Source organism: Callithrix jacchus, chromosome 5 (assembly GCF_049354715.1).
Source record: "Callithrix jacchus isolate 240 chromosome 5, calJac240_pri, whole genome shotgun sequence".
Taxonomy (NCBI): domain Eukaryota; kingdom Metazoa; phylum Chordata; class Mammalia; order Primates; family Cebidae; genus Callithrix; species Callithrix jacchus.
Window position 1 is genome coordinate 136414493 of NC_133506.1, and position 26336 is coordinate 136440828.

Genomic DNA, 26336 nt, shown 5'->3' on the forward strand with positions numbered 1-26336 from the left:
TGTTCAGAAAGTTCGAGGAACATGCGAACTAATAGGAGAATAATAAGAATAAGATTATGAATAGCGATATTCTCGTAGAATCCAAGAGTTGGAAGAGGTCTTGGGAGCTCTGGCCCCGCACCCTCGTGCCTCGCTGACTCCTGTCCTGGCGCCACTCGCATCCTCTGCTGCCTTCCTCACTCAGGGCAGGCCACATGTAGACCTCGGGCGAAGTGACAGCGCACCCCTCCCTGTGTGTGTCCTTGGCTTACTGTGACGACCCTGTCCCAGAGTCTATCTCTCTGCATCTCCCAGCTAGCCTGTGAGCTCCTGGGATGATGAGGATGTCGTGCTCCGCTCTGTCACACTGCTTAGCACAGTGCCTGATCTGTAGCAGAGCAAACACACGGATGGACGGGGATCAGCTGGAGCTGGCAAGCAGTCAGACATGGTGGTGAAGGAGAAAAAGAGGTGGTGACTCATGGGATTTTATCATCCGTGGACCTGCATCCATGGGAATTGGGAATACGGAGAGGCAGAAAGGCATCCTGATTCCCGGCCCAAACCCTGGAGGCAAACAGACCTGAATGTGGGTTCCTCTGACACTAGTGATCTCTGTGGCTCTGAGCGATGTGCTGAAGCTTTCTGATCCTTGGGTCCTCGTTAAAATGCGCATAGTGGTAGAGCTGTGATAGATAATGAAGTCATTCGTTTAAAGAATGTGGCATGTTCTTGGCATGTTGCGAAGTGCTGTCATCGTCATCATCATCATCAAGTTGGGAAGAAGAAATGATGAGTTTTATTTTTCCCTTCTTAAATTTTTGAATTTTAGATGTCACGGGCAATCACGTGAAAATAACCAGCTCTCTGTAGAGGTGGTAGCTGCAGCTGAAGATTGCTGGGACTTCAATGTTTAGGCAGTACTTAAGCCCAGGGAGAAGATGCGGAATAAGAAGAACAGGACGGGACCCTGATGATCAGTTTTTAAGGGGTGGAGGGAGGGGAAGGGTCCCAAGGAGGGAAGCTTGGCAGACCTAGCTGAGGCAGCAGGAGACCTGGGGAGGGGAGTGTCTGAGGGGAGATGGCACTTAGAAGTCAAGTGGGGACAGGATCAGAAGAGACCCTTGGATGCAGTATTTGAAGATTTGACTAATGTGTTCAGTCATTTCTGGAGAGCAGTTAGGATGAAAACTAGATTTGCATTTTTAAAAATTTGAAATAATTTTAAATGTACTCAAGAGTCGCAGAGGCAGTACAGAGAGTTCCTGTGTGTCCTTCACCCAGCTACCCAGTGGGTCAACATCTACATGACCTCTGTCCAGCGAGCAAATGTAGGAAACATATGCTGTTCCAGCACTGCCAACCACACACAGCCTCCTTGGTGCCAGCTGCCATCCTTTGTGTGTCTTATGTTCCAGCCCGGGACCTCACTCCACATTCGCTGTCTTTCCTCTGTCCTTCAAGTGTGGGCTGGTTCCTCGGCTGTTCCTTCTTTTGTGACCATGACACTGTAAGATGCTGCTCAGGTGTGTTGCAGGATGTCCCTCACTTTGGGTTTGTCTGGTATTTTCTCATGATTAGATTGAGGATGAAAATTTTGGGAAGAATAATGCAGATGGGTTATTCTCAGCGCATCAGATCTGGGGTGCATAGTGTGTGTGATTCTTATTCCTGCAGATACCAGCCTTGATCACTTGATTGAAGTGGAGCCTTATGTGTTTCTCCAGTGTGAAGTTGTTATTTTCTTTCTTTGTAATTCATAAGCATTTGAAGGAGATGCTTGGAAAGTATGCAGGTATCCTCTTTCTCCTTAAACTTCCATGCCCTGATTCTAACATTCGTGTATAATTACTACCCTGGTGTTCCAATGGTGGTGCTGTACCTCCCTGATTCCTTCCACGTTTAGTAATTGCAGTTCTTCCATATCAGAGAATTGTTGCTTCTCTCGTTGTTTATTTACTTGGTTGTTTATTTATATCCATATGGAACCACTAATATTTATTTTACTCTTTGGGTTATAATCCATTATTTATTCTGTCACTGAAATTATTTCAACTTTGACCACTGACACCTCCTAGTATTTTCTCTGCTACAGCCCTGGATCAACCATTTCTCCAAGGATCTTTGGTTTCTTTGTGAGTGGTATTTAGAAACCAAGATGTGGCCTCTCTGTGTGCTCATTACTGCTGGGGCATTAGTGTTACTAGGCCTAGGCCCTCGGTGAACATAGCTAGGTCACTCATTAATGTGTAGTAAGCCATACACACACATGCATATTGATTTGCATATCCATATATAGGTATGGAACTAGATTTTAATGGTTAAACAGCGGGGACTGGGGACTGGAATGGACCCATCTTTCCAGAAGTTTGGTGATACTACTACTGAATAACATTGTTTTTTCTGGTTTTCTCTGTCATATGATTTTTGAAATAAAAAAAGAGCAGGAGATTAGAGGAGGCCGTCTGTTGGGGGGAACTTGAAGAAAGAACAAAGCTAAGGAGGGCTGTTTTGTTTCTGCAAGAGGTAACTTACGTTTGTAGATAGAAGAAGGGGGTTGCTGAAGAAGGTATAAATCAGTGGAGTAAAGGATGGGAAATGGGGAGGTGTGAGAAGATTAATTCAGGACAGAGACACAGCGTTTGACTTGGCAAGCCCAGGCACACTGCTCTGAGACCTGGGAGGGAAGGAGAGATGAATACAAATGTGGTGGAGGTCGGAGCTGGACGTGAGAGTTGGTTCCCCTTGGAGCCTGCCTCCTGTTAAATGAGAAACCAGGCCATGTCCTGAGAGGTGAGGGCCATGGGTGCCAGGATGGAAGGGCCAGGAGAGAGGAGACATGGCAGCCCACCCCCTTCCTCACATTTACTGCCTGGCATTGTTGGCACTTTTATGTTGATGTGATTCGTAGGTGCTAACTACCCCATGTTGTATAAAGTAGGTTGGTATCTTTGCAGGGTTAATGAAATGACCCAATCAGCCTTGGATCAGGCCACCTGGAGATCATGCCCTTCAGCTGATGGCAGTCTTCCAGCTGGCAGTCTTCTTGTGTATCCCAGCTGTCCACAGAGACACTTGCAAGTTGTCCCATCCCAATAGCAGTGATGCCAGGAATTACCAGGCTGATCACATCTACATGGTCAGCCTCTGGTGGCTTGGGGTCAGGACGCCCCACCTGCCCCTTCCAGAGGGTGACTGTCTGCACCTGCCCAGTGTGCCCTCCTGTTCTCTCCATGCAGTGTCAGAGGTCCTGCACGTGGACCTGAGGAGGGGCAGTGGGAAGGGAAGCCACCCACATCATGCTTGTGCTTGCCTTTTCAGGTGGAGCACAGGGTGGTGGCACCATCTTGTTCTGCCCGCGTCACCCACCGGGATGCAAGCTTCCTGAAGCCAGGCAGCTTCCCACATGTCCTGCCGCCGCACCCCTGCCTCCCCCGGGACATGCCATTCTCTTTGTTCTTGTCTGTCTGGTGTGTGAGGGATTTTGCATTTTGTCTTCTGCTCTCTCATCTAAAGGGATAAAACTCTCATATTTCACTTAAGCCAAAACCCAGTTTTAGTCTTTCCACCAGAAATCCCTGAGACGTGGAAGTGCAGGAAGCTCCTTGGAATCTCCTCGCGGCAGGCTGTGGCTGCTGGGCTGCCCTTGGCGGAAGACGGCCTTGGCCTGCAGGCTTTGGTGGGCTGGGCTCTCCTGGCCATGGCTGCCTTGGTGGCCATCAGGCTGCGGCGACAGACTGGTGAGGCAGGCCGACTCTTAACCTGACAGATAAAGTAGATTGTAATGAATAAATTATCTTAAACCCATTTCTATTTCTTTGTTTGAAATAAAAACATGGCCTTGAATGTGTTTCTTTGAGAGAAAGAAGAGATGCTTTGATTAGGAATTATCTGTACTTTTAGTTTTGGGTTGAGTAGAAAGGAAAACCATTGGCCACAAGCTCTTGGGCGTTCCAGGTAGCCTGCAGGGTGCACAGGGGGCTTTCAGTTCTTGACTGGTATGGGTTGGTGCAGCCAGGTGACAGAGGAATATTCCACGGGCCAGCGAGAAGCGACTGTTCCGTGGACGTTCTTTCTGTCCCTGCAGCACTGGATCTGTGAGGCTGCAGGCTACCCTTTGCTGATTTGCAGGGCCATAATTCTGGCCTGGAGCCTGACAAACGACCCCGGACCTCTGAGATGGGAAATGAGGTCTACATCTGTGTTCTCATCAGGATTCGCTCTCAAAGGTCATTTTCCACACTGTGGCTTAATAGAGTTGGTTTTATATTCCCTAAGGGATACAGACTTCCAAATTGTTCCAGTCTCACTAACTGTAATCTATACAGCTAATGTTTGAAAGGAAATTGCCTCTCCTCCAAGGCAGTGGTTCTCAACCAGGGAGACTTTTTCCCCCCAGGGGACATGGGGACATTTGGCAATGTCTAGGTGATTGTCACATCTAGGTGTGGGGGTCAGTAGGTGGTGCTGAATAAGATTATGTTTGCACTGGACAGCCCCAGAAGGAGCAGTCCGGCCACAAATGGCCCTGGTGCTGAGGGGGACAGACACCACTTACAGAGAAGCCAACGCAGAGGCCCACATCCAACAGGCTTCCCAGGGCAGGCGTGGTCTGGAAAAACTGTTCCGTAATGAAAGGCCCTCTCAGAACAAAAAGTCCCCAAGCCAAGACCACTGCCTTGTGCCCTGCTGCCTCCTGGATGCTGGTGGGAGGTGAAGACGTCTGGCTCCAGCAGGACTGGGCCGCGAGGACCCCGCCTGTAACCCAGCGCTGGCCACCAACAGATCACGGGGCGTGGAGGGAGAGACTGCCGATGCTGTCCCGGTGCAGCAGCACCTCATGGTCAGGATGCATTATCTTTCTGATTTGCACCTCAGACATTTAAAACAGAGGTTTTGATTTTGACAAATGTGGAAAATAGATTTCAACTCAAAAAGCAAGACCTGAGAACATGATGTGTTAAAATCTCTTTCATTTCATGCCACTTTGCAGCCCTGGGACCCTTGGGACTTGTACCTAGAAGGCAGTAAAGATGACAGCAGCCCCTGTTTCACTGATGGTCACGCAGAGGACATTGTGAGGTGGCCGTAGGGTCAGGTGGCTGTAGGGTCAGGGCTGGGCAAGCTGTACTCAGATGCTGTACACCCAGAACATTATGGGAGGTAAATAGCACACAGCGTTCTTGGGGAAAAGATGAGCCCATTTCCCAGGCTGCTGCTAACATCCTTTCTCCTGTCAGCGTGGGGGTGACCCTGCCCAGTTAAAGGGCTTCTTTTGGCCCTTCTTTTCCCTGGCAGCAGCAGGGAAGTGGGTGGGGGAGGAGAGGAACACACTTTCCCCCTCTTGGAGACCTGTGAGTACAGCCTGCAAGCTCTGGCTCCAGCAGGAAGTGTGGTCAAGTGCAGCATCCCGTGTGGCAGATGCTGCACTTGACCATAATTCTGACCATGTCACACACTGAGAACGTGGACACTGCACCTCTCTGACAGTGTCACGCACCACGAACGTGGACACTGCACCGCCGACCACGTCACACCGAGAATGTGGACACTGCTTCGCTGACCACATCACACACCAAGAATGTGGACATTGCACCTCTGACCACATCATGTATCGAGAACGTGGACACTGCACCTCTGACCACATCATGCACTGAGAACATGGACGCTGCACCTCTGACCATGCCACACCCCGAGAACATGGACACCACCCCTGACCATGTCACGCTTTGAGAATGTTGACACTGCACCTCTGACCATGCCATGCCCCAAGAACATGGACACCACCCTGACCATGTCACGCTTTGAAAATATTGACACTGCACCTCTGACCATGCCACGCCCCGAGAACGTGGACACTGCACATCTGACCACATCATGCTTTGAGAACATGGACACTGCACCTCTGACCATGCCACGCCCTGGGAACATGGACACTGCACCCCTGACCATGTCACGCTTTGAGAATGTGGACACTGCACCTCTGACCACGTCATGCTCCAAGAACATGGACATTGCACTTCTGGCCATGTCATGCTGGCCAGAATTTGGCTGCAGGACAGACTTCACTGGAAAGGAAACTGGACAGTGTGCTCAGCTACAAGTGCTTTAGAAGAGAGAATCATATTCCCTCTCAAGTCTCTACCACACAGCATTTAGATAATTTACAGCTTTTTTACCAGTCAAAATGTGTCATGTATAAATGCAAGTATTTCTGTAGGATGGCCGTCTAGAAGTAGTCAGAAAGAATGTGCATTTAAATGTTTTATAAGTACTTCTCAATTGCCTTCCATAAAAGCTTCATTAATTTATTCTCACCATTGATGAATAAGTGCCCTGTGTCCTTCAACAATGGGGTATTATTCACATTTTATCTTACTTTCCAGTTTGCTGGATGAAACAGAATGGATGGATGAATGGCTGGGTGGATGGATGGATGGATGAATGGATGGATGGATGGATGGATGGATGGATCAATAGGTAGGTAGATTGATTCTCATTGTAATTTGCATTTCTAATCAAAAGAATGAACCTCATAATTATTGATGATTCGTTTCTTCTGGGAATTGCTGTTTGTATCTTTGCCTATTTGTTGTTGTCGTTTTGTCCCTTGTCAATCTGCAGCAGCAGTTGATATATGCACATTTAAAAAATTCTGTCATGTACCGTGTGCCTCCTTTCTTCTAAAATGGCTGGTCACTGGTGTATGTCTTTATCAGAATCACATATTTTTTATCTTACTGTATCAGTCAGCCTGAAGACTTACTAGGTTTTGTGACTTGCTTAATTAAGTCCTTTCGTATGCCAAAATAAATGAAAATTTTTTTGTGCTTTTACATTTAGGTTTTCAGTCCACTCTCGTGTGTGTGTGCACGCGCACGCATGTGTGTGTCTGTGTGTGTAATCTCAGCTAGCAATACCAAATGGTTGGTTAGAGTTTCCACCATCACTTACTGAATTGTTAATTCCTTCTTTGCAGATTTAAAATGCTGTCCTCGTTAGAGTTACGTATGTGGGTCTATTTCTGGGCTCTCTCCTTTCTGTTGATTTGTTTGTCTCCCCCAGTAATACCATCCTATAATTACCACAGATTTATAGTATCTTTAATATCTGGCAGTGTGAGTTCCCATTCATTATTCTTTATTATTTTTTTTTAACTCTTATGGTTTTTTTTTCCGTACTAACTTTATAATCATCTTGTCAGATACCATTAATAGAAAACCCAGAAGGTATTTTGGTTAGGCTCACACTGACTCTTAGGGTTCATTAGGCAAGACTCGACATCTCTGGAATTCTTCAGTGGGTTTATTTACAGAGAGAATTTCCAGGTGTTCTGTTGTGTAGTGCAGTGATTATAAACAGTCCACCAAACGCCGACAGCTTAACAGCATAAGAATGGCAGAGCATAGGTGGGTGGGGTCCCACCCATGACGGCAATGTCTCCACACACCCCGCAGACACCTGCGCTGTTGGCACACTGTGTCATCACGGCTGAGATGTAGCTTACCTCTGCTTCTTAGCTGTGCACGGCCAAAGCTTCTGCAGGCTGCCTGCATGCCAGATTTCCCCAGGCTTTGCTTGGTCTTCTGGCCCTGTGTCCTTTTTCTTGTTGAGTTATAAATAACCCTGTAGGCAGTACCAGCGGCAGTGTGTGTGGCTCCGCTGCTAAGAAACAAACTCACTTTTACTGTGAGTTTGATTTCTGTCAATTTCTGGGAATTTGATTTCTGCCACAGCTTTACCACTTACACTATTGATGTCCAAGGAAAGTTAGATAATGAAGGTGTTCTGTGGAGAAGAATTCCTTAAAAATGTGAGCTTTGAGTGCGGATTGTGTTTTTCAAGTGAGATGAGAACACTCTTCTCTGCATTTACCAGAATCACTGGAATGTTCAGGTGCTGAACAGAACAGTGTGTTCGGAAAAATGTTCCACTCGGTGGATTAGTGTTAGTAGGTTATTGTTCTGTGATTGAAATGCGTTTACACAGCCAAACCGACTTGTGCCCCTTAAGTATTTTTCGAAAGTCATCTCAATGACAGTGCTTATGGGCGTCTCTGAAATTAAAGGGACAGTGGCATGCAAATTGGAGGAGCTGGCCAACTCTCCATTGCTCCCCTCCCTTGTAAATGAGGTGCGTGTTATGTTGTGTAAGCACAGAGACGTGACAGTAGAAGGATGAATGGAGATGCGGTGTGAAGAGCCCATGTGTGAGACAGCTGTAGGATACGTGGAGGGAAGTCCCACAGTGGTTAAGGAGTCAGCCAGTGGCTGAACCAGGCAGCAGCTGCAAAGGAGCCTGGAGCTAGGGATGACTTCGGCAGCCACCTGGTATGGGCGCTGCTGGAGTAAAGCAGCATCTGAGGAGATGTGGAGAGTTCAGTTTGCTGTTTTTGTTTTTGTTTTTTCTTTGAGACTGAGTCTTGTCTTGCTCTGTCGCCCAGGCTGGAGTGCAGTGGCATGATCTTGGCTCACTGCAACCTCTGTCTCCTGGGTTCAAGCGCTTTTCCTGCCTCAGCCTCCCAAGTAGCTGGTTTTACAGGCACCATTCACCACGTTCAGCTAGTTTTGTGTTTTTAGTAGAGCCAGGGTTTCACTGTGTTGGCCAGGCTGGTCTTGAACTCCTAACCTCAGGCAATCCCCTTGCCTCAGCCACCCTGAGTCTGCACAAGAGTGTCAGAATGAAATATTCTGCAGCCTCAAGGGGGTCATGAGTTTTGACTGGTTGCAGTATAGGTTGTGTGAGCCACCAGGCCTGGCCAGTTTGCTGTTTTTTATAGTCTTGTGTAGAGGATAACTCAACGTCTCTCCAGCAGCCAGGCTCAATGTGTGTGCCTTTTGTAATGCGCAGTACTGGTCAGCAGCCCGCATTCCTGGGATGCACATGTAACACGCGCACTTTGTGTGTTTTCCAGAACTACACGCAGTATATCCCTCTGTCCATATATGACCTACAGACATGGATGGGCAGCCCGTCAATCTTCGTGTACGACTGCTCCAATGCTGGTTTGATCGTCAAGTCCTTCAAGCAGTTCGCACTACAGCGGGAGCAGGAGCTGGAGGTGAGCACTCTGGTGCTGGCAGAGCGGGGCTGGGATTGGTTTTGTTTTCTCTTGGGGTGGGGTTTGAATGGGGTGGTTGGGAGGTGTTGAACATTCTCTGAATGGAGCAGGGCTCAGAAAGCCAAGGGCAGGATGGCATATTTGATGGTATAGAGCTAGGGAGGCACTGAGCACACTTTTGTTTTTGAAACATAATCTTGGCTGGGCGCGGTGGCTCACGCCTGTAATCTCAGCACTTTGGGAGGCCGAGCCAGGCAGATCACAAGGTCAAGAGATTGAGACCATCTGGGCCAACATGGTGAAGCCCAGACTGTACTAAAAATATAAAAATTAAGCAGGCATGGTGGTGCATGCCTGTAGTAGCAGCTACTAGGAAGGCTGAGGCAGAAGAATCGCTTGAACGGAGGAGGCAGAGGTTGCAGTAAGACAAGATTGTGCTGCTGCGCTCCCGCCTGAAGACAGAGTGAGACTCTGTCTCAAAAAATAACACCATAATCTTGTTCTGTTGCCTAGGCTGGAGTGCTGTGGTGCCATCTCAGGTCACTGTAACGTCTGTCACCTGGGCTCAAGCAATCTTCCCTTCTCAGCCTCCCGAGTAGCTGAGACTGCAGGTGCATGGCATGCTACCATGCACAGCTAATTTTTGTCGTTTTTGTAGAGGTTTCGCCGTTTTTCTCAGGCTGGTCTCAAACTCCTGGCCTCACGCAGTGCATGTACCTCGACTCCACAGTTCTGGGATTACAGGCTTGAGCCACTGCGCCTGGCCCTGTTCACATTTATGGGCTTATTTTTACATCTCGTTTTACTCCATGTCATTTTTAATCCAAATATTAATTGATAGCATTAATAGGGTCGATTTGTGCCTTAACAGTCACTGCCCCAAGATAAATGTGAAAATAAAGCAGACACATTTATTTTAGGAGAAATGGACCCACAGTCTTCAGTTCCACCACTACCTTTGTCACTGCCCCAATTCCTTTTTCTATTGTGTTTTAAAAAAATCCCCAACAACCACTAAGCTAAAATGATTGAAAGCAGCTGCCATTGGTCGCACTCACTTAAGAAGCGAAGAGCCTGTGCAGCGCCCTGATAATGAAGAGACATTCTGCTTGGTTGTTTTAATTAATATTTGATGTTTGAATTAAACAGTGAATTCTGAGGGCAAATTGAAGAGGCAGTTTCAATTAAGAGGCCTCCATCTTGCGGCCTGCGCAAGAACATCGAAATGAAATATTCTGCAGCCTCAAGGGGGTCATGAGTTCTGACTGGTTGCGGTATAGGAAATTCTCCATTTAGGAACAGAAATGGTCTTGAGTATGTTTCCTTGAGCCTTTTTGGGTATATTCAATTTTAATGTATTGTTATGTTTTTCACATTTCATCAGAGAAAAACAAAATTTGAAATTCTGTTCGGTAGACTTTAACGTTAGCATGTCTGCAGTTTAATATTTCATATAGTAAGTCTCTATGTGGAACACTGCGAAAGAGTGATTGATAACTATAATGTGCTTTATCCGTGAAAATGATCCACATGCAACAGGTGTGTTTGTTTTGTGTTGTATAAGAGAAGGGGAAGAAAGATCGAGGTTTGTATCTTCAGATGTTTCCCTTGCTTTTAGGCATTTCATCTTGGTCTACCCCTGGGATAGGTTATCTAATGAGCATTAAAAAACTCAAAGCATTGAGAGGTAATTTACTTTTCCTCGCATCAAGTAATAAATATTGCAGAAAAAGGTGGGTTTTTACATTTATAATATGTAAGTAAAAATGCCAAAGAATCCTGCCTGAGTTCTGCGCCAGATTTATGGGCTGTAGAGTGGTTAAGAGAAAGACCAATACATCAGCCTTAGTTAATTAAAACATGTTAAATACGGACTCGCTCCCCTTTCCGCAGAAGGCCGGCGCCTCCAGCTCATGCATAATGTCAGATGTTTGCTTTCCAGCACTTTCAGCATGTGCTCGGCAGTGCTGTGTACTCCTTGTATGTTGCCAGGGATTAATCAGCCTAAGACACTGTTCATTTCACTAAGTGTAATAGCAAAAATTCCCATGCATCTTTTTTAGGAAAAAAAAAGTTTGATTGACTCATTCCTCATGAAAGAGAGCAGATGAAAAAACATGCTAACTGAGATGGCGAGTAGATGGCAAGGCAATGCGGGGCCATATGTCTTTAATTAGCTCTGATTTTCATCTTCCTTCTTTTCTTTAATTACAATATAAATCAGTCTTGTGTGTTTTTATTACACTTACTATTATTGGCTATTGTTTACTTGGTTTCTTACATAAACAGTGGAAATTAAAATGATAAAATTAGCTCCTAGCTAATATCTTCATGTTCATTTTAGCCGTGTTACTACCTGCTATAGAAACAGGAGTCCTGTGTAGCCTTTTCGGGTTTTTCTTTTCAAATATTCATTGCCTCTTTACAGCTAGCCAAATTCTTTGTAAATTTACAATATGTTTTAATAGTTTTTATTGTATAACATGTGAGCAGAAAGAAATTGACAGGTGAATGATTTGTTCCAGTGTTTAAAAAATAAAGAATTGGGCTGGGCGCGGTGGCTCAAGCCTGTAATCCCAGCACTTTGGGAGGCTGAGGCGGGTGGATCACGAGGTCAAGAGATCGAGACCATCCTGGTCAACATGGTGAAACCCCGTCTCTACTAAAAACACACACACACACACAAAAAAAACTAGCTGGGCATGGTGGCACGTGCCTGTAGTCCCAGCTACTCAGTAGGCTGAGGCAGGAGAATTGCCTGAACCCAGGAGGCGGAGGTTGCAGTGAGCCGAGATCGCGCCATTGCACCCCAGCCTGGGTAATAAGAGTGAAACTCCATCTCTAAATAAATAAATATAAAGAATTGATTAAATATAATGCAAGAAAATGGTTATTTGGACCAGAAAGCCTCCAGATAATATACATTAACACAAATATAAGTGACGTAAATTTTAAGAGATGATGATCAACTTTCATACTCTTAGTGGCACAGTGCTTGTCCTGGTACCAGGAAGTTTCCTTATTGTGTACTTCTCTCTGAGGAGTGCCCTAGGTAGAGCAGAAGACGACTTCATCCAAGCACAGAGACAGTACTGCAGACACTTCCAACCATGCCAGAAAATGGCTTATGTGTCACTCAGTCGTCCTTATGTTTTTCATTATGTCATATTTCTTTGTAATTTAAAAATTAAGAATAATATTTAAGTCTCTCTGGTTTCAATCTTCTTTTCTAAATAAGTATTTTTATTTTTACTGAATTAGTATATGCCATGGTTTGAACAGTCAAATCGTACAGAAGGTTTATGATAAATAAAATAGTCCCTGGCCCCGCACTTTCTTTGCTGAGCACCTGTGACCAAAGGCACCCCCTCTCCCTGTTTCCGTTTCCAGTTCCTCTAGAGGGCAGCTCCTTCTCTGTAGATGATGTGCTGATACGATGCTTCTTGATTCATTGATGTTGGGTTCTCTGTAGGCTTTCTCTTAGAACAGAGCTGCTGTTAATAAGTCCCATCTAAGGAAAGGAGGAATGATGTGGAGCCTGTTAGTGAAGAAGCATATCGCATGAGAGTTTAAATTTGAGATTGTGTTTGTTTTCAGTTGTGAATTCTTTTTCTTTTTCTTTTTTGAGACGGAGTTTCGCTCTTATTACCCAGGCTGGAGTGCAATGGCGCGATCTTGGCTCACCGCAACCTCCGCCTCCTGGGTTCAGGCAATTCTCCTGCCTCAGCCTACTGAGTAGCTGGGACTACAGGCATGCGCCACCATGCCCCGCTAATTTTTGTATTTTTAGTAGAGACGGGGTTTCACCATGTTGACCAGGATGGTCTCGATCTCTTGACCTCGTGATCCACCCGCCTCGGCCTCCCAAAGTGCTGGGATTACAGGCTTGAGCCACCACACCCGGCCCCATGAATTCTAAAAGAAAATTCTAGATTGAAGAGGCAGTGTCGCACAGGACACCTGCTTGCTTTCCCTCTTACTCTCTCTCTTGGCTTTCTCTATACTTTGTTGACTTTGCAGTTTTAGGTAATATTCTTCCACTTTCATTTCTAGTTTTATCAGTAGTAGCTGATCTCTTTCATTTTCAAGGCTGTTGCTTCCTTGTACTTTCTTCTCTCTTTTTTCTTTTACAGCTTCTGTTGTCTGTACATTTTGCAGTTGTCTTTCATTCTCTGATCACGATTCCCTCCTCTGAGCGTGAGTGTAGATTGATTCTGTAGGATGACAAGCATTAAACCTTGTTACCTGATTATGGCTATGTAAATAGTCCTTGCTCAGTGGCTAGAGTACTGCTATTTCCGTTTTTATAACTGTTTTTGCTTGTTGGCTTTTCCTGGACGTTTCCTCTTTTCTTCTTGAATCATATATCGTTCCCACATCCTCCACTGATGGATTCCCCAAGCAAACAGCAGAACACAGAAGGCGGCTTCTCCCCTTGGGTCTTCCGAGCTCTCCCGCCTCCTCCCACCTTACTCAGCCAATGGCTCCTGTGGCCTGCTCCCCGGCAGCAGCTGGCCCCTCTGTAACTCTCTGGGACCCATCCCTGTGTCTAGACCCCACTTCTTCTCCTCTCTCGATTTTCGCCTTTGTTCCACTGGAGCAAATCCTCAAGTAACACCCTAAGAAAGGCTATATGGCAGTCTGAGAGCTTCAGCATTGGAAGGAATGAAAATCTCACTACTGGGTTTTCAACAAATAGCAGCTTGTCTTTTTCACTAATAAGGTCTCTGAGGCAAATGATTGACTTTTCAGCGGTGCCCCCAGGGACCAGGCATCCTTAGCTGATTGGCGTTATCCACGTGGTTGCGATATGCCCACCCATCTGCAGGCGTTTCATCTGCCTGGGAGGCAGGAGGAAGTAGGGAAGGGGCAGTGCTGGCCACACTTGTCTCTTCCAAAAGGAGAGTAGAGCCCACCCTCTGTATCTGCAGCCTCTACATCCTTGGAGTCAAATAACTGTGGCTCCAAGACATTCAGGAAAAAAGATTGCACTGTACTGAACATGTACACTTCTCGCCATTATTCCCTAAACAATACATGATAACAGCTATTTTCATACAAAGCATTCACTTTGTAGTAGATGTTATAAGTAATCCAGAGATTATTTGAAGTGCACAAAGTCTGTGTGTAGGTTATATGCAAGCAACACACCATTTTACATCTGTGCTGTGGCAGATTTGCGTATCTGTGGAGGTCTAGGAACCAATGCCCTGCGGTTATTGAGGGATGAGTGCAACGAGCAGACTTCGCTTTAGATTGTCTTGGCCATAGCCGGGTCATGTGACCCCAGCTGTTGTTGGGGGTGCCTAAAGGCAGTGGACATTGGGGGGGTGGCTGTGAGATTATCCGATGAGGACCATTAGCCACATTGCCTGGGAAATGTCCTCATTCTCACCACATTTATTATCGATAGTGTTGGCATGGACTTCTGGGCAAGCGTCACTCTTCAAACAGTAGCACTGTTACTACTTGCGGTGGATGAGTAGATGTGCTTGATAAGTCTGCCACCTCCATCCAGATAAACGCTGTTAGAGGAATATTTATAGTCATCATACACAGTATATGTATTGACTGAGTTGGAGAGAGAGAAAAAAAGAGTGAATTCAAGTGTTTTTGTAACAACTTTTATCTTGGGTACTAAATCTTCAGCCTGTAAACTAGAAAGGAAGGTGAAGTCTTAAAGAGACAGATGCTCTTGGAAGTGGAGTTCATCAAGTCTTGTCCATCGGTTATTCTTCTCGTGGATATTTTTCAAGAGCAGTTACAACTCACCGTCATTGAAGACAGCAGTAAAGCCTGGTGTCAAATCTAGGCGAGCTTCTCCTCTTTCTAACAGGAGGCCAGTGGCGAGTTGTGCTGGCAGTAAAGACGGTAGTGTCTTTCCTTCTGCAGGGACAGCACGGGCTCGACTGCCCCAGTCGGTCTCGTTCTGCATGTAGCCATCTTTGTTTGGTTTAGGGCTGGAGCATAGGCAAGTTCTTGGTGGGAGCCACAGACATAGCCTGAGAATAACTTCTCCCACCAGAATAACTGGCTCCCACCAAGAACTTGCCTATGCTGTGTATCAGCACAAGAACTTGCCTGTGGCTGTGTATCAGAAGAGTCTTATATTAAAGTTCAGCCCTGGCCAGTGCGGTGGCTCATGCCTGTAATCCTAGCACTTTTGAAGGCCAAGGTGGGCGGATGGCTTGAATCCAGGAATTCAAGACCAGCCTGGGCAGCATAGCGAAACCCCATGTCTACAAAAAATACCAAAAGCAGCCAGCTGTGGTGGTGCACACATGTCATCCCAGCTACTCTGGAGACCAAAGTGGAAGGGTCACTTGAGCTCAGAGCTGGAGGCTGCAGTGAGCTGTGATTGTGCCACTACACTTCAGCCTGGGCAATAGAGCAAGACCCCATCTCTTAAAAAAAAAAAATGAGTTCCGCCCATCTATCACAAGCACGATTCACTTCTCCACCACCCCCCTGCGCTCTGCAAGGCTTTTCTCAAGATGCTTCCTTGTAAATCGTGTTTGTGTGTAGTGTCTCTGAACACGATTGTATGGTCCAGTCCTGCCACCTCTGGCCCTACACTCCCAAAGCACAGAAACCCGTCACACGGTCACTCACTGCCACAACGAGAAGCTTGCTTGGGTCCGCAGCATCCCTGAGGCTGCAGTGACTTCACTGCCCTCCACTATGAAAACCCACACTTGAACTAATAGATGACACATTAGCCCCCTGCACTGATCCCCGTAACTAAATCTTATATTGAATATTATAATGCTGCCAAAAATGGCTAATGTCCAGAATCCTCAAGTTTCCTCAAACATATGAAATGCATATTTCACAGAACTAACGTACTCATATTTTGAAATCTCTCGTTCCTCTGCTGGTCCTGTAGAAGGGCACACGGCATGGCTGGCATGGAATTCTGCAGCAAAGTCCCTTCTCCTGCTGAAGGCTGAGATGGTGGTGATTGCTGAATACCATCAATTCATTTTTGGGTACGTTACCTGTCCACAGGTATATTTCTTGGTTACTGTTTCCTAATTGGAATCTGTGAGTGTGAGTTTGCAAATCTTCCCTACGGATTTGCTGTTCTCGTGGTGTTTGTGATTCAGAGGAGGGATTTTTCCATGGTGCCGATTCCACAGGAGCTCAGGTTCACCTGTGTTTATCTTTCAAGTAGTGATTTTCAAAAGTGCCTTCTGTAATTTCATAGTTTGTCGTTTGTAGGCAGTAGGGACATGAGCTGATATCTGTTATGTCATTACTTTATGAATTTTCAAATGATACTAATTTTTAGGTTTTAAAGAGATGCTTTCTTCTTTTCTAAGTTATTTCTGTTTCCTCCAACATAATTTGTTTCCTTTGGTTAATTTGGATTCTTCTCTCTCATACTGGAGGTGTGCAATGATTTTATTATTTCTCATGTTTAAGAATGAAGAGAAGCAGCCCATCACTGCGTGTCTGTGGCAGGAAGCGCTGGCCAGAGGGCCTTGCTCGATGGGAAGTAGGGGGCGCTGGCTGCTGCACTGGGGACTCACTGACATCCCCACCCTGAGGCTTTTATTTCTCTGGGCTCTAAATGACTACACTAGCTGCCTTTAATTTCCCCAGATACATCAGTAACTCTATTTAGAAGAAAAAAGCCACCACCCTGAATGCTTTCTGGGGAGGGCGGTGGTGTAGAATCATTGCAGGACACCTGGCTTCAGGCACACAGGTGAGACGGTGGCTGTCCTGATGGCAGGTTTTAAGGTAACCCGTGCCTTTCAACCCACACCACACCAGGCTTGGGCACGGGGCCACCTTCTCACTTTCCCTCTCTGCATGCAGTCTGAACAGTTTCACTTCCTCTTTTCAATAAAAGTTGACCAAAGTCATCTTGTGTACCTTACACTTTATTTATAGTAAGCTGTAAGAACCCATACTTGCGACAGTTTTCAAAACATTAGAATATCTGCTCCCTGATGTTAAGAAATGTCTAATGTAATTGAAGCACAATATTCATTCTCTCTCTCTCTCTCTCTCACACACACACACACACACACACACACACACACACAAACTCTCTCTCTCACACACACTGTCTCTCTCATACACACACACACACAAACTCTCTCTCACACACACACTGTCTCTCTCATACACACACACACACACACACACGCACTCTCTCTCTCTCCCCCCCCACCACAAAACCAAAGAGAAGTGCATTTTTAATTTAGCAGAAATGCTGCCATTTCCACTCTATAGGAGAAGGGGAGTTCGTCCAAAAACATGCAATAGAAACCCCTTTAGTTGGAATGCACAGAACGACCACCCCCAAAGCCCCACTGAGGAGAATGGGACCATGGGAGGTGAGGTCTGCACCTGCCAGGGGGTGCTGGGAGGGCAGCCCCAGAAGGAATAGGCAGCACGGCCCAGTGTATGTGGCAGGCCTCAGCCTTTGGTTTGTGTGACGTTTTACAGTTGGTGGGACATTTGTGCCATTTCGTCCATCTTCATCTGTGCAGCTGAGCTGAACATGGCTGCCAAGCCTTTTGCTGCTTCTGTGCCCATGCACCAATCCCTTTCTGAGGTTTGCATGGAAAGATACAGGGCTTTTCTGTTGGCACCTTTCACAACTGTCAGTCCTAGAATTTGGAGGCTTCAGTAAAAAGAAAAGTGATTTCTCCACATAACAAATTTAAGAAACCTTACAGCTGATGATCTTAAATGAAATTCACAGACAAAGCAAAGCGTATCATTAGCACGGGCAACTTTCAGAGCATGACTAAAATTCTCCTTTCTTCACAAACACTTCGCTGAGCCTGAAGTCTTCTTCGGCCGACCTAACGCAGCAATCTCTTACACGGCAGCCTTGACATTATGACGCACTGTCTTGTAGCCTCTCTTCTAAGCTCTCTTGTCAGCTTAATTTACATCTGTTATATAAACCTGCCAAGAATACCTCATGTTAAATGGATGCTCAGGACATATTTATAGATTTGGCTTGATAAATAAATACATATTTGAATAAACTACCTTTAGTTGTCGTTAGATGTATGTTTGATTCATTAAATATATTTGATCTTTAATTGATTTGTATGAAATATGACAAGCAACAAGGAAAAATTTATTATCCCTAATTCATGAATACAATATACTGGGAGTTTTCCCAAAATTAATTCTTAGAGTTTAACCTTCTTTTTTTCCTAATTTCATCTATTTTAAAGTATTATCTGAAATCGCTTGATATTCTGGACCACAGATGATGGCCAGCACCATGGGATGCAGAACAGGGCACTGCGATCCCAGCATGACCCATCTGCCTGGCCCTGCTTGGTGTCGCAGGAAGACCTCTGCGCCTACCACTGAGGCTGAGGGGCTCCCCCTGCCCCGACAGTGAGGCTGGAGGGAGTGAGGTCACGACCAGATGTCTTTCATCAAGGATCCTGGTGGCACAGGGCAGTGGAGCTTCTGGCTGAACGTGGAGCCTCATGAGAGGAGAGGGGCAAGGGGGAAGTAAGTGCTTTCACGGAACACCACTGTGAGAAACACAGAAGAGGCGTTCATTCCCACTGTTCCTCTCCAGCATCCCACAATAAGCCAGTCTGCGTAGAAGACAAGGGCAGGAAACAGAGGGGTAGAGATCAGAAAAGAAGAAATTAGGCCATCTCTTCTTGAAGATGAAGTGATCATCTATGCTGAAATGTCAGCCCTAAGTATCACGGGGTTATTTACAGGATACTCCGTCCAATGGCAGCCAATACATACTAGAATACATCAGTGCCCACGGAACATTCATCAACGTAGGTCATATCCTGGGTCATCAGATAAACCTCAACAAGTTTTGAGAAACACAGAATATGGTCTTTAACCACAGGAGAATCAACTACAAGTCAATAAACACAAGAGAAAAATCTGTGAAAAAAAACTAAACAACATGTTTCTGAATAATGGGTCAGAAGCCTTAAGGGTAATTTTAAAAATGCATAGAATTGGCCGGGCGCGGTGGCTCAAGCCTGTAATCCCAGCACTTTGGGAGGCCAAGGCGGGTGGATCACAAGGTCAAGAGATCGAGACCATCCTGGTCAAAATGTGGAAACCCTGTCTCTACAAAAGATACAAAAAATTAGCTGGGCATGGTAGCGCGTGCTTGTAATCCCAGCTACTCAGGAGGCTGAAGCAGGAGAATTGCCTGAACCCAGGAGGCGGAAGTTGCGGTGAGCCGAGATCGTGCCATTGCACTCCAGCCTGAGTAACAAAAGCGAAACTCCGTCTCAAAAAAAAAAAAAATGCGTAGAATTAGATGAAAAGGAATATGCAACGTATCTGTATTTATAGGATGCAGCTAAAGCAGTGTTGAAAGCGAAATTTATAGCACTAAGCTTATGTTAGAATAGGAAAGATATCCAATTATTAATATAAATTCCTACCTCAAGAAATTGGAAGAGTAAAATAAACTCAAAGCAATTCGAAGAAAGGAAATGATGAAGAGCAGAAATTATTGAAATTGAAAACAGAACAACAATGGAGAAATATCAAAAGCTGATTCTCAGAAAAAAATCAATGAAATGGATAAATTCCTAGCAATACCAACAAAATAGAAAGAAGAATCAAGAGGGAGATGGAAAAATCTCTACGGATCCTGCAGCCATTTAAAGAATAATAAACAACTTTACACTCTTAAATTCAACAACTTAGAGGAAATGGACCAATTCCTCTAAAACCCCCAACTACCAAAATTCAACCAATTGAATATTTTGAATATTATCTGTTCAGAAGATAATCTGAATAATTTTAGAATCATGAAAGAAATTGAATTTGTCACTTAAAATGGTCTGAAAAATAAATCTCCAAGCATACATGGTTGCAGTGGAGAATATTGCCAGACATTTAAAAAGAACACCAGTTTGGCACGATCTCTTCCAGAAGATAGAAGTTTGGGGAGCACATTTCAGTTCATTTTATGAGGCTATCATTATCCAAATGTCAAAACCAGACACACTGTTCAAAAAGCAAATGAAAACTGCAGATTAATATCTGCCACAAACTTAGATGCGTAAATTCTAAAAACAATATTACCAAGTCAGTTCTAGCAATTTATAAAAAGAATTATACTCTGTGACCTAGTGGGATTTTTTTACAGGTATAGACGTCTAGCCCAATGTTTAAAACTTAATTGCATACTTCATACCAACAGACTAAAGAAAAATTATAGGATCCTACCAATTGATGCAGAAAACTCTTTCAACAAAACACAACACTCATTCATGAGAGCAAAACAAAAAAGCAAAACCTTGCGGTAAACTAGGAATAGAGAAGAGCTTCAATTTAATTAAAAACAAACATCTGTAAAAAACTACAGCTGTCCTTTCACTTACTGGTAAAAGACTGAATGTTTCCCCCTTAAGACTGCAAGCAAGGCAAGGATATAGATTCTAATCACTGTTATTCAGCATAAGTACTGGAAGTTCTAGCCAGTGGAATAAGACAAGAAAAAGACATTATTGGTTATCAGGGAAATGCAAATAGAAATTACGGTGAGGTGGCAGCAATAAAATAGATGGGTGCTAACAAGTGTTGGTGAGGATGTGGAGAGATTGCAGTCCTTACACACTGCTGGTGGGAATGTAAACGATACAGCTGCTTCAGAAAACAGCCTGGCAAGGTTCTCAAACTGTGAAACTGAGGGTTACCCTGTGACCCAGCAGGAAAGTGGCGTGCACTCTAGAATAACGCCAGGCCCATGGTAGGCACTCAGCTGACACCTGCTGGCTTGGCTAATGAGCAGAGTAAAAAGACTCCTCCCCAGCAGTGTAGGGGCCCTCTGGGTGGAGGGTGGTGCTGGTGTGGGGCCCTCCAGGTGGAGGGCAGAGCAGGAGGCCATGGCAGGCGGTGGTAGTGCTTGGACTAGGGCGGTAGTTGGAGAGGCAAATGTTTGCGTCTGGGGTACGTTGTGAAAGAAGAGTGATTCACCCTGGATTAGCTGTAGGATGTAAGCAAGAGGCAATGCCAGCATTTTTGGCCTGGGTAGAACGGAGTGGCTGTCTCCCAAGCCGGGAGGACCATGACCCTGGGTGCCAGATGGAGGTCTTGGGGTATAGGACAGGAGAGCTCTGCTCAGGCAGTGTGGAGTATGAGGTCCCATCAGAGATGTTTGTTCAGCATCTCCTGTAAATTAGGAAGGCTGACAGGGCATACAGCAGCACACACATGGACAAACCCTGGCTCTACTCCCATAAGAATGTGTAAGAAGGTGGTCAGTGGCATCCTGGATTAGACAGTGGCTGAAGCCATGGGATGGTGACAAGCCCCTGTGTGGTTCGTGTAGCTGGAGAGGAGAGGCCAGCTGAGGCCTGCTCTCGGTGGTATATGTAGAGTCTGGGAAGAGGAGAGGCATTGACAAACCAGACCAGAGAAGTTGCCAGGGAGTTGGAGGGAAACCAGGCACTTGTGGCATCAGGAAGTCAGGAAAAGCATCAGGAGAGCCTTCGAGAGGTAGGGGCAGTAGCTGATGGCTCTGCTGCTGAGCAGCTCACACGATAAGGACCAAGCCTGGACTGCTGGATTTGTGGACACGGGGCCATGGCTGGACTTAACAAAAGCAGTTTCAGTGCAGGATGGTGGGCTCTCCTGTGATTCTAAACTGTTCAAGAGCGGGTGGGCGATGCCATGTGTGGCTCCCAAGAGCTTTGTTTTCTTTACGTGGACATTATGAGAGCATGTGTTTGGGCTAATGGGAATAACCTGGCAGAGAGGGAGAAACCAGTATGTGGGAGGGAGGGAGAGTGCTGAGGGTGGCCCGTAGGAAGATATGAAGGGGGCAGGATTCAGTACATGAGGAGAGGAGCGGCTGGAGGAGGAGCGTGGAGGGGTCACTCCAGAGGGGAAGGGTAGCACGTGCACACAGAGGCCAGGTCTGGAGGAAGCATGAAGATGCACAGCACAATCGGGTACTGGAGGAGCAGGTCTACTCACACACATGCATACAGACATGTACATATAGACATGCACATATACAACATACACACATGCACACGTTTACTCACCTTCCTGTACATACATAAATGCACATAAGCATATATACATATACGCATGCATCAGTGCCATACATGCACACACATACACACACATATGCTCACCTATATACACATACATGCCCATACATATACACATATGCACATACAGATATGTACATATAGACATGCACCTATACAGCATACACACATGTACATGTTTACTCACCTTCCTATGCATACATATATGCACATAGGCATATATGCATATAGACATGCATCAGTGCCATACATGCACACACATACACACACATGCTCACCTATAAACATATATGTCCATACATATACATACATGCACATACAGACATGTACATATAGACATGCACATATACAGCATACACACATGCACAGGTTTACTCACCTTCATGTACATATACACACATGCACATGCATGAACAGTCATATACACAAACACACGCACCGTAAACAGACACACCACACATATACATATGTATATGTACATGCACATAAACAGACGCGTGCACGCATGCACATATAGACATGTACATGTATACATGCGCACACACCCACACGCTCCTGTATACATATACATATGTATATGCATGCCCCATGCATATATAAACATGCACACATGTACAAATACACATGCACACAGAAACATGGACATATACACACAGTACTATATACACATACATATGTACATATACACATATATGCACATACCTAAACACATACACACATGTACACCCTCACCTATATACATACATGGTCCTACTCACATACATGCAGATGTATACATATATACACACATGCGCACACATACTTACCTATATACACGTAGTCCTATATACTAACATATGTACATGTACACATATATAATGTATACACACCTATACATATATACACATATACACACCTGTGTACACACAGTCCTATATACTCACATACGTACATATACACTCACCTATATATACATAGTCTTATTTGCTCACATACACACATACATATATGCATATATACATACACCTAAACATATATACTCATATGTGTACATATACACATATAAACACATACCTAAACATATACACTATATATACACATAGTTCTATATACTCACATATATGCAGATACATATGCACATATGCACACACCTAAACATATACACACATGCATATATACACACTCACCTATATACACACATAGTCCTATATACTGACATACATACATACATATGTATACATGTATACACACACCTAAACATATATACACACTTGCATATATACACATTCACCTATATACACACAGTCCTATATATTCACACACATACGTACATATACACATATATACACGTATACATACACCCAAACATACAAACACATACCTGTATACACACATAGTCCTATATACTCACATACGTACATATACACATATATACACGTATACACACATATACACACTCACCTATATACACACATAGTCGTATATACTCACATGCAGACATATCTACACGTATGCACACACAGACAGCTTTTGGTGGCATGCTGCAGCACGTTCCTAGTGCTTCGCATATGTTCCTTTCTAATTGGTGTTTATTTTGGAAGGTGCAGTGAGTACATGTGTCTAGATCCAGCCTTATTAGATTGTCCTTTGAGCACTAGGAAGAACACCCACTTTATGCTCGGCTGTTACTAGTTTCTCCAGCTTTCCCTCTCCTCCTTGTTAACAGAATTGGAACCCTTCCTGTCTTCCCATCTCTCTCCTGGAGTTAGCCAAGGCTGGCTGTCTTATGACTCAGTTCATTAGAGTTAAGTAAGCAGAAACACAGTGGCTGATGATGAACAAAATGTTTCCGGGGGTGAAGGCACCCACCTGGCAGGGGGCAGGACCCTGGACAAGGGAACCAGGTGCTCTTGCAGCTTCCGCCATGCAGACAAGAAGCTGCAAGGACCGAGGGAGGCCAGAGGAGATGTCTGACCTGAGCCTTAGAACATGAGAAGTTGCCAGCATAAAGAAAGGTAGGGAAGGTGTGTCAGTGACAGGGAGAGGCCGGGACACGGGATCCACTTATGTAGGGAGCTCCAACAGTGCCAGGCCTGGAAGAGGTCATCGGTTCTTGTGAAAGGTGTCTACATGGGCGAGAACTCATGGAACAAATCATAAAGTCAAGTAGCACTTTAAACCCAAACGCTACTTTTACAGCTCACTTTCCTAGTCTGCTCTCAGCACAAGGGTCAGGGGGCACAGCCCAGGTTACTAGCCCAAACCCGGTTGCTGGCACAGCCCTGGTTTAATAGCCCAAACCCGGTTACTGGCGCAGCCCTGGTTTAATAGCCCAAACCCGGTTACTGGCGCAGCCCTGGTTTAATAGCCCAAACCCGGTTACTGGCGCAGCCCTGGTTTAATAGCCCAAACCCGGTTACTGGCGCAGCCCTGGTTTAATAGCCCAAACCCGGTTACTGGCGCAGCCCTGGATTAATAGCCCAAACCCGGTTACTGGCGCAGCCCTGGTTTAATAGCCCAAACCCGGTTACTGGCGCAGCCCTGGTTTAATAGCCCAAACCCGGTTACTGGCGCAGCCCTGGTTTAATAGCCCAAACCCGGTTACTGGCGCAGCCCTGGTTTAATAGCCCAAACCCGGTTACTGGCGCAGCCCTGGTTTAATAGCCCAAACCCGGTTACTGGCGCAGCCCTGGTTTAATAGCCCAAACCCGGTTACTGGCGCAGCCCTGGATTACTAGCCCAAACCCGGTTACTGGCGCAGCCCTGGTTTAATAGCCCAAACCCGGTTACTGGCGCAGCCCTGGTTTAATAGCCCAAACCCAGTTACTGGCACAGCCCTGGATTACTAGCCCAAACCCGGTTACTGGCGCAGCCCTGGTTTAATAGCCCAAACCCGGTTACTGGCGCAGCCCTGGATTACTAGCCCAAACCCGGTTACTGGCGCAGCCCTGGTTTACTAGCCCAAACCCGGTTACTGGCATAGCCCTGGTTATTGGCACAATTCTGGCTACTCGCCACCTTTGCTAGAGATTGCTCAAAGAATACGCCGTGAGTTTGATCCTTCTCCCCCTACTGCCACTGGTAAGCTAAGCCTTCCCCCTAAAAATCTCTTCTTGACATACAGGGTGGAGAATTTTCAGTATCTCTTTTAGTTGACTGTATGAGAGAAATTGGCATCATTGCTAATTGACCGTCTTCACGAGTTGTAGAAGGATCCCGGAGCATTTGGAAGCTGTTGAGTTGCTGATAACTAAATGGCTTTAAAATAATGGATGCTTCATCTGAGGAAAGTCAGGATCACTGTGACAAAGTGTTGTTATGAAGGGATTCTGGCTGGCCTTGGAAGAGTGGCCCTGCAGCTTCTCCATGTCCCTGGACGCCTTCATCCACCAGACAGAGCTCCTTCTGCTCTCTCAGCCTGGGTGTTATAGTTGCCAGCAATAGGCACAACTTGGTTTTTAAATTAAAATCTAATATTTGATATACATAATTATATGAACGCTATATTAAAAATATGACCTGCTTTGCATCTGCCATTTTTGGTATGCTGTGTATCACGTGATAGATGCTGCATTAGTATCTTTGAACATTAATAGAGTTGGATAAGTAATACACTGATTCCTTCATCGATCTCAGCCTTTCTTTGAACTTTGCAAAGATATCCATTGTAAGTAGGTGTTGTTGAATTGAGAATAAAAGTTACTTTAAGGCAGAACTGAAAGTATTACCAGAAGATGTTATTTTTCAGAAACTACTTGTTAAAGACGCCTCTGAAGTTATTGGTACCAATCTCATTGTAAAGATGCCTCTTACATGCGTTTGAGAAGGGAAAGAAGCAGCCTAGTTTTCACATTTTATTTAGAAAATGTTATGTGTAGGCTGGGTGCGGTAGCTCAGGCCTGTCATCCCAGCACTTTGGCAGGCCAGAGGGCAGATCACCTGAGGTCAAAAGCTTGAGACCAGCCTGGCCAACATAGTGAATCCCTGCCTCTACTAAAAATACAAAATTAGCTGGACATGGTGGCATTCATCTGTAATCCTAGCTACTTGAGAGGCTGAGGCAGGGGAATCACCTGAACCCAGGAGGTGGAGGTTGCAGTGAGCTGAGATCACGCCATTGCACTGCAGCCTGGGCAACAGAACAAGACTCCATCTGAAAAAAAAAAAAAGTTCTGTTTAGTTGCCCCTGCTGCCCGTCTAGCAGTGCTTTCTGCAGGGGACGGATGGCAGGCTTGGGTGAGCTGCTGGCCGGCTTCTTCGTGAAATCCTCGTGTACCGATTGC

The 26336-nt window shown here is 45.5% G+C and overlaps 1 protein-coding gene across 5 annotated transcripts in view; it reads left to right on the forward strand.

Moving 5' to 3' along the window:
- RPTOR (regulatory associated protein of MTOR complex 1) overlaps nucleotides 1-26336 on the forward strand; it is a 424873-nt gene that overhangs the window by 170625 nt on the left and 227912 nt on the right. For all 5 annotated transcript variants that reach the window (XM_054256583.2, XM_054256581.2, XM_078374864.1 and 2 more), the window contains one exon: nucleotides 8894-9040. In XM_054256583.2, the coding sequence (XP_054112558.1) occupies nucleotides 8894-9040 (147 nt within the window). The remainder of the gene's footprint in view (nucleotides 1-8893; nucleotides 9041-26336) is intronic.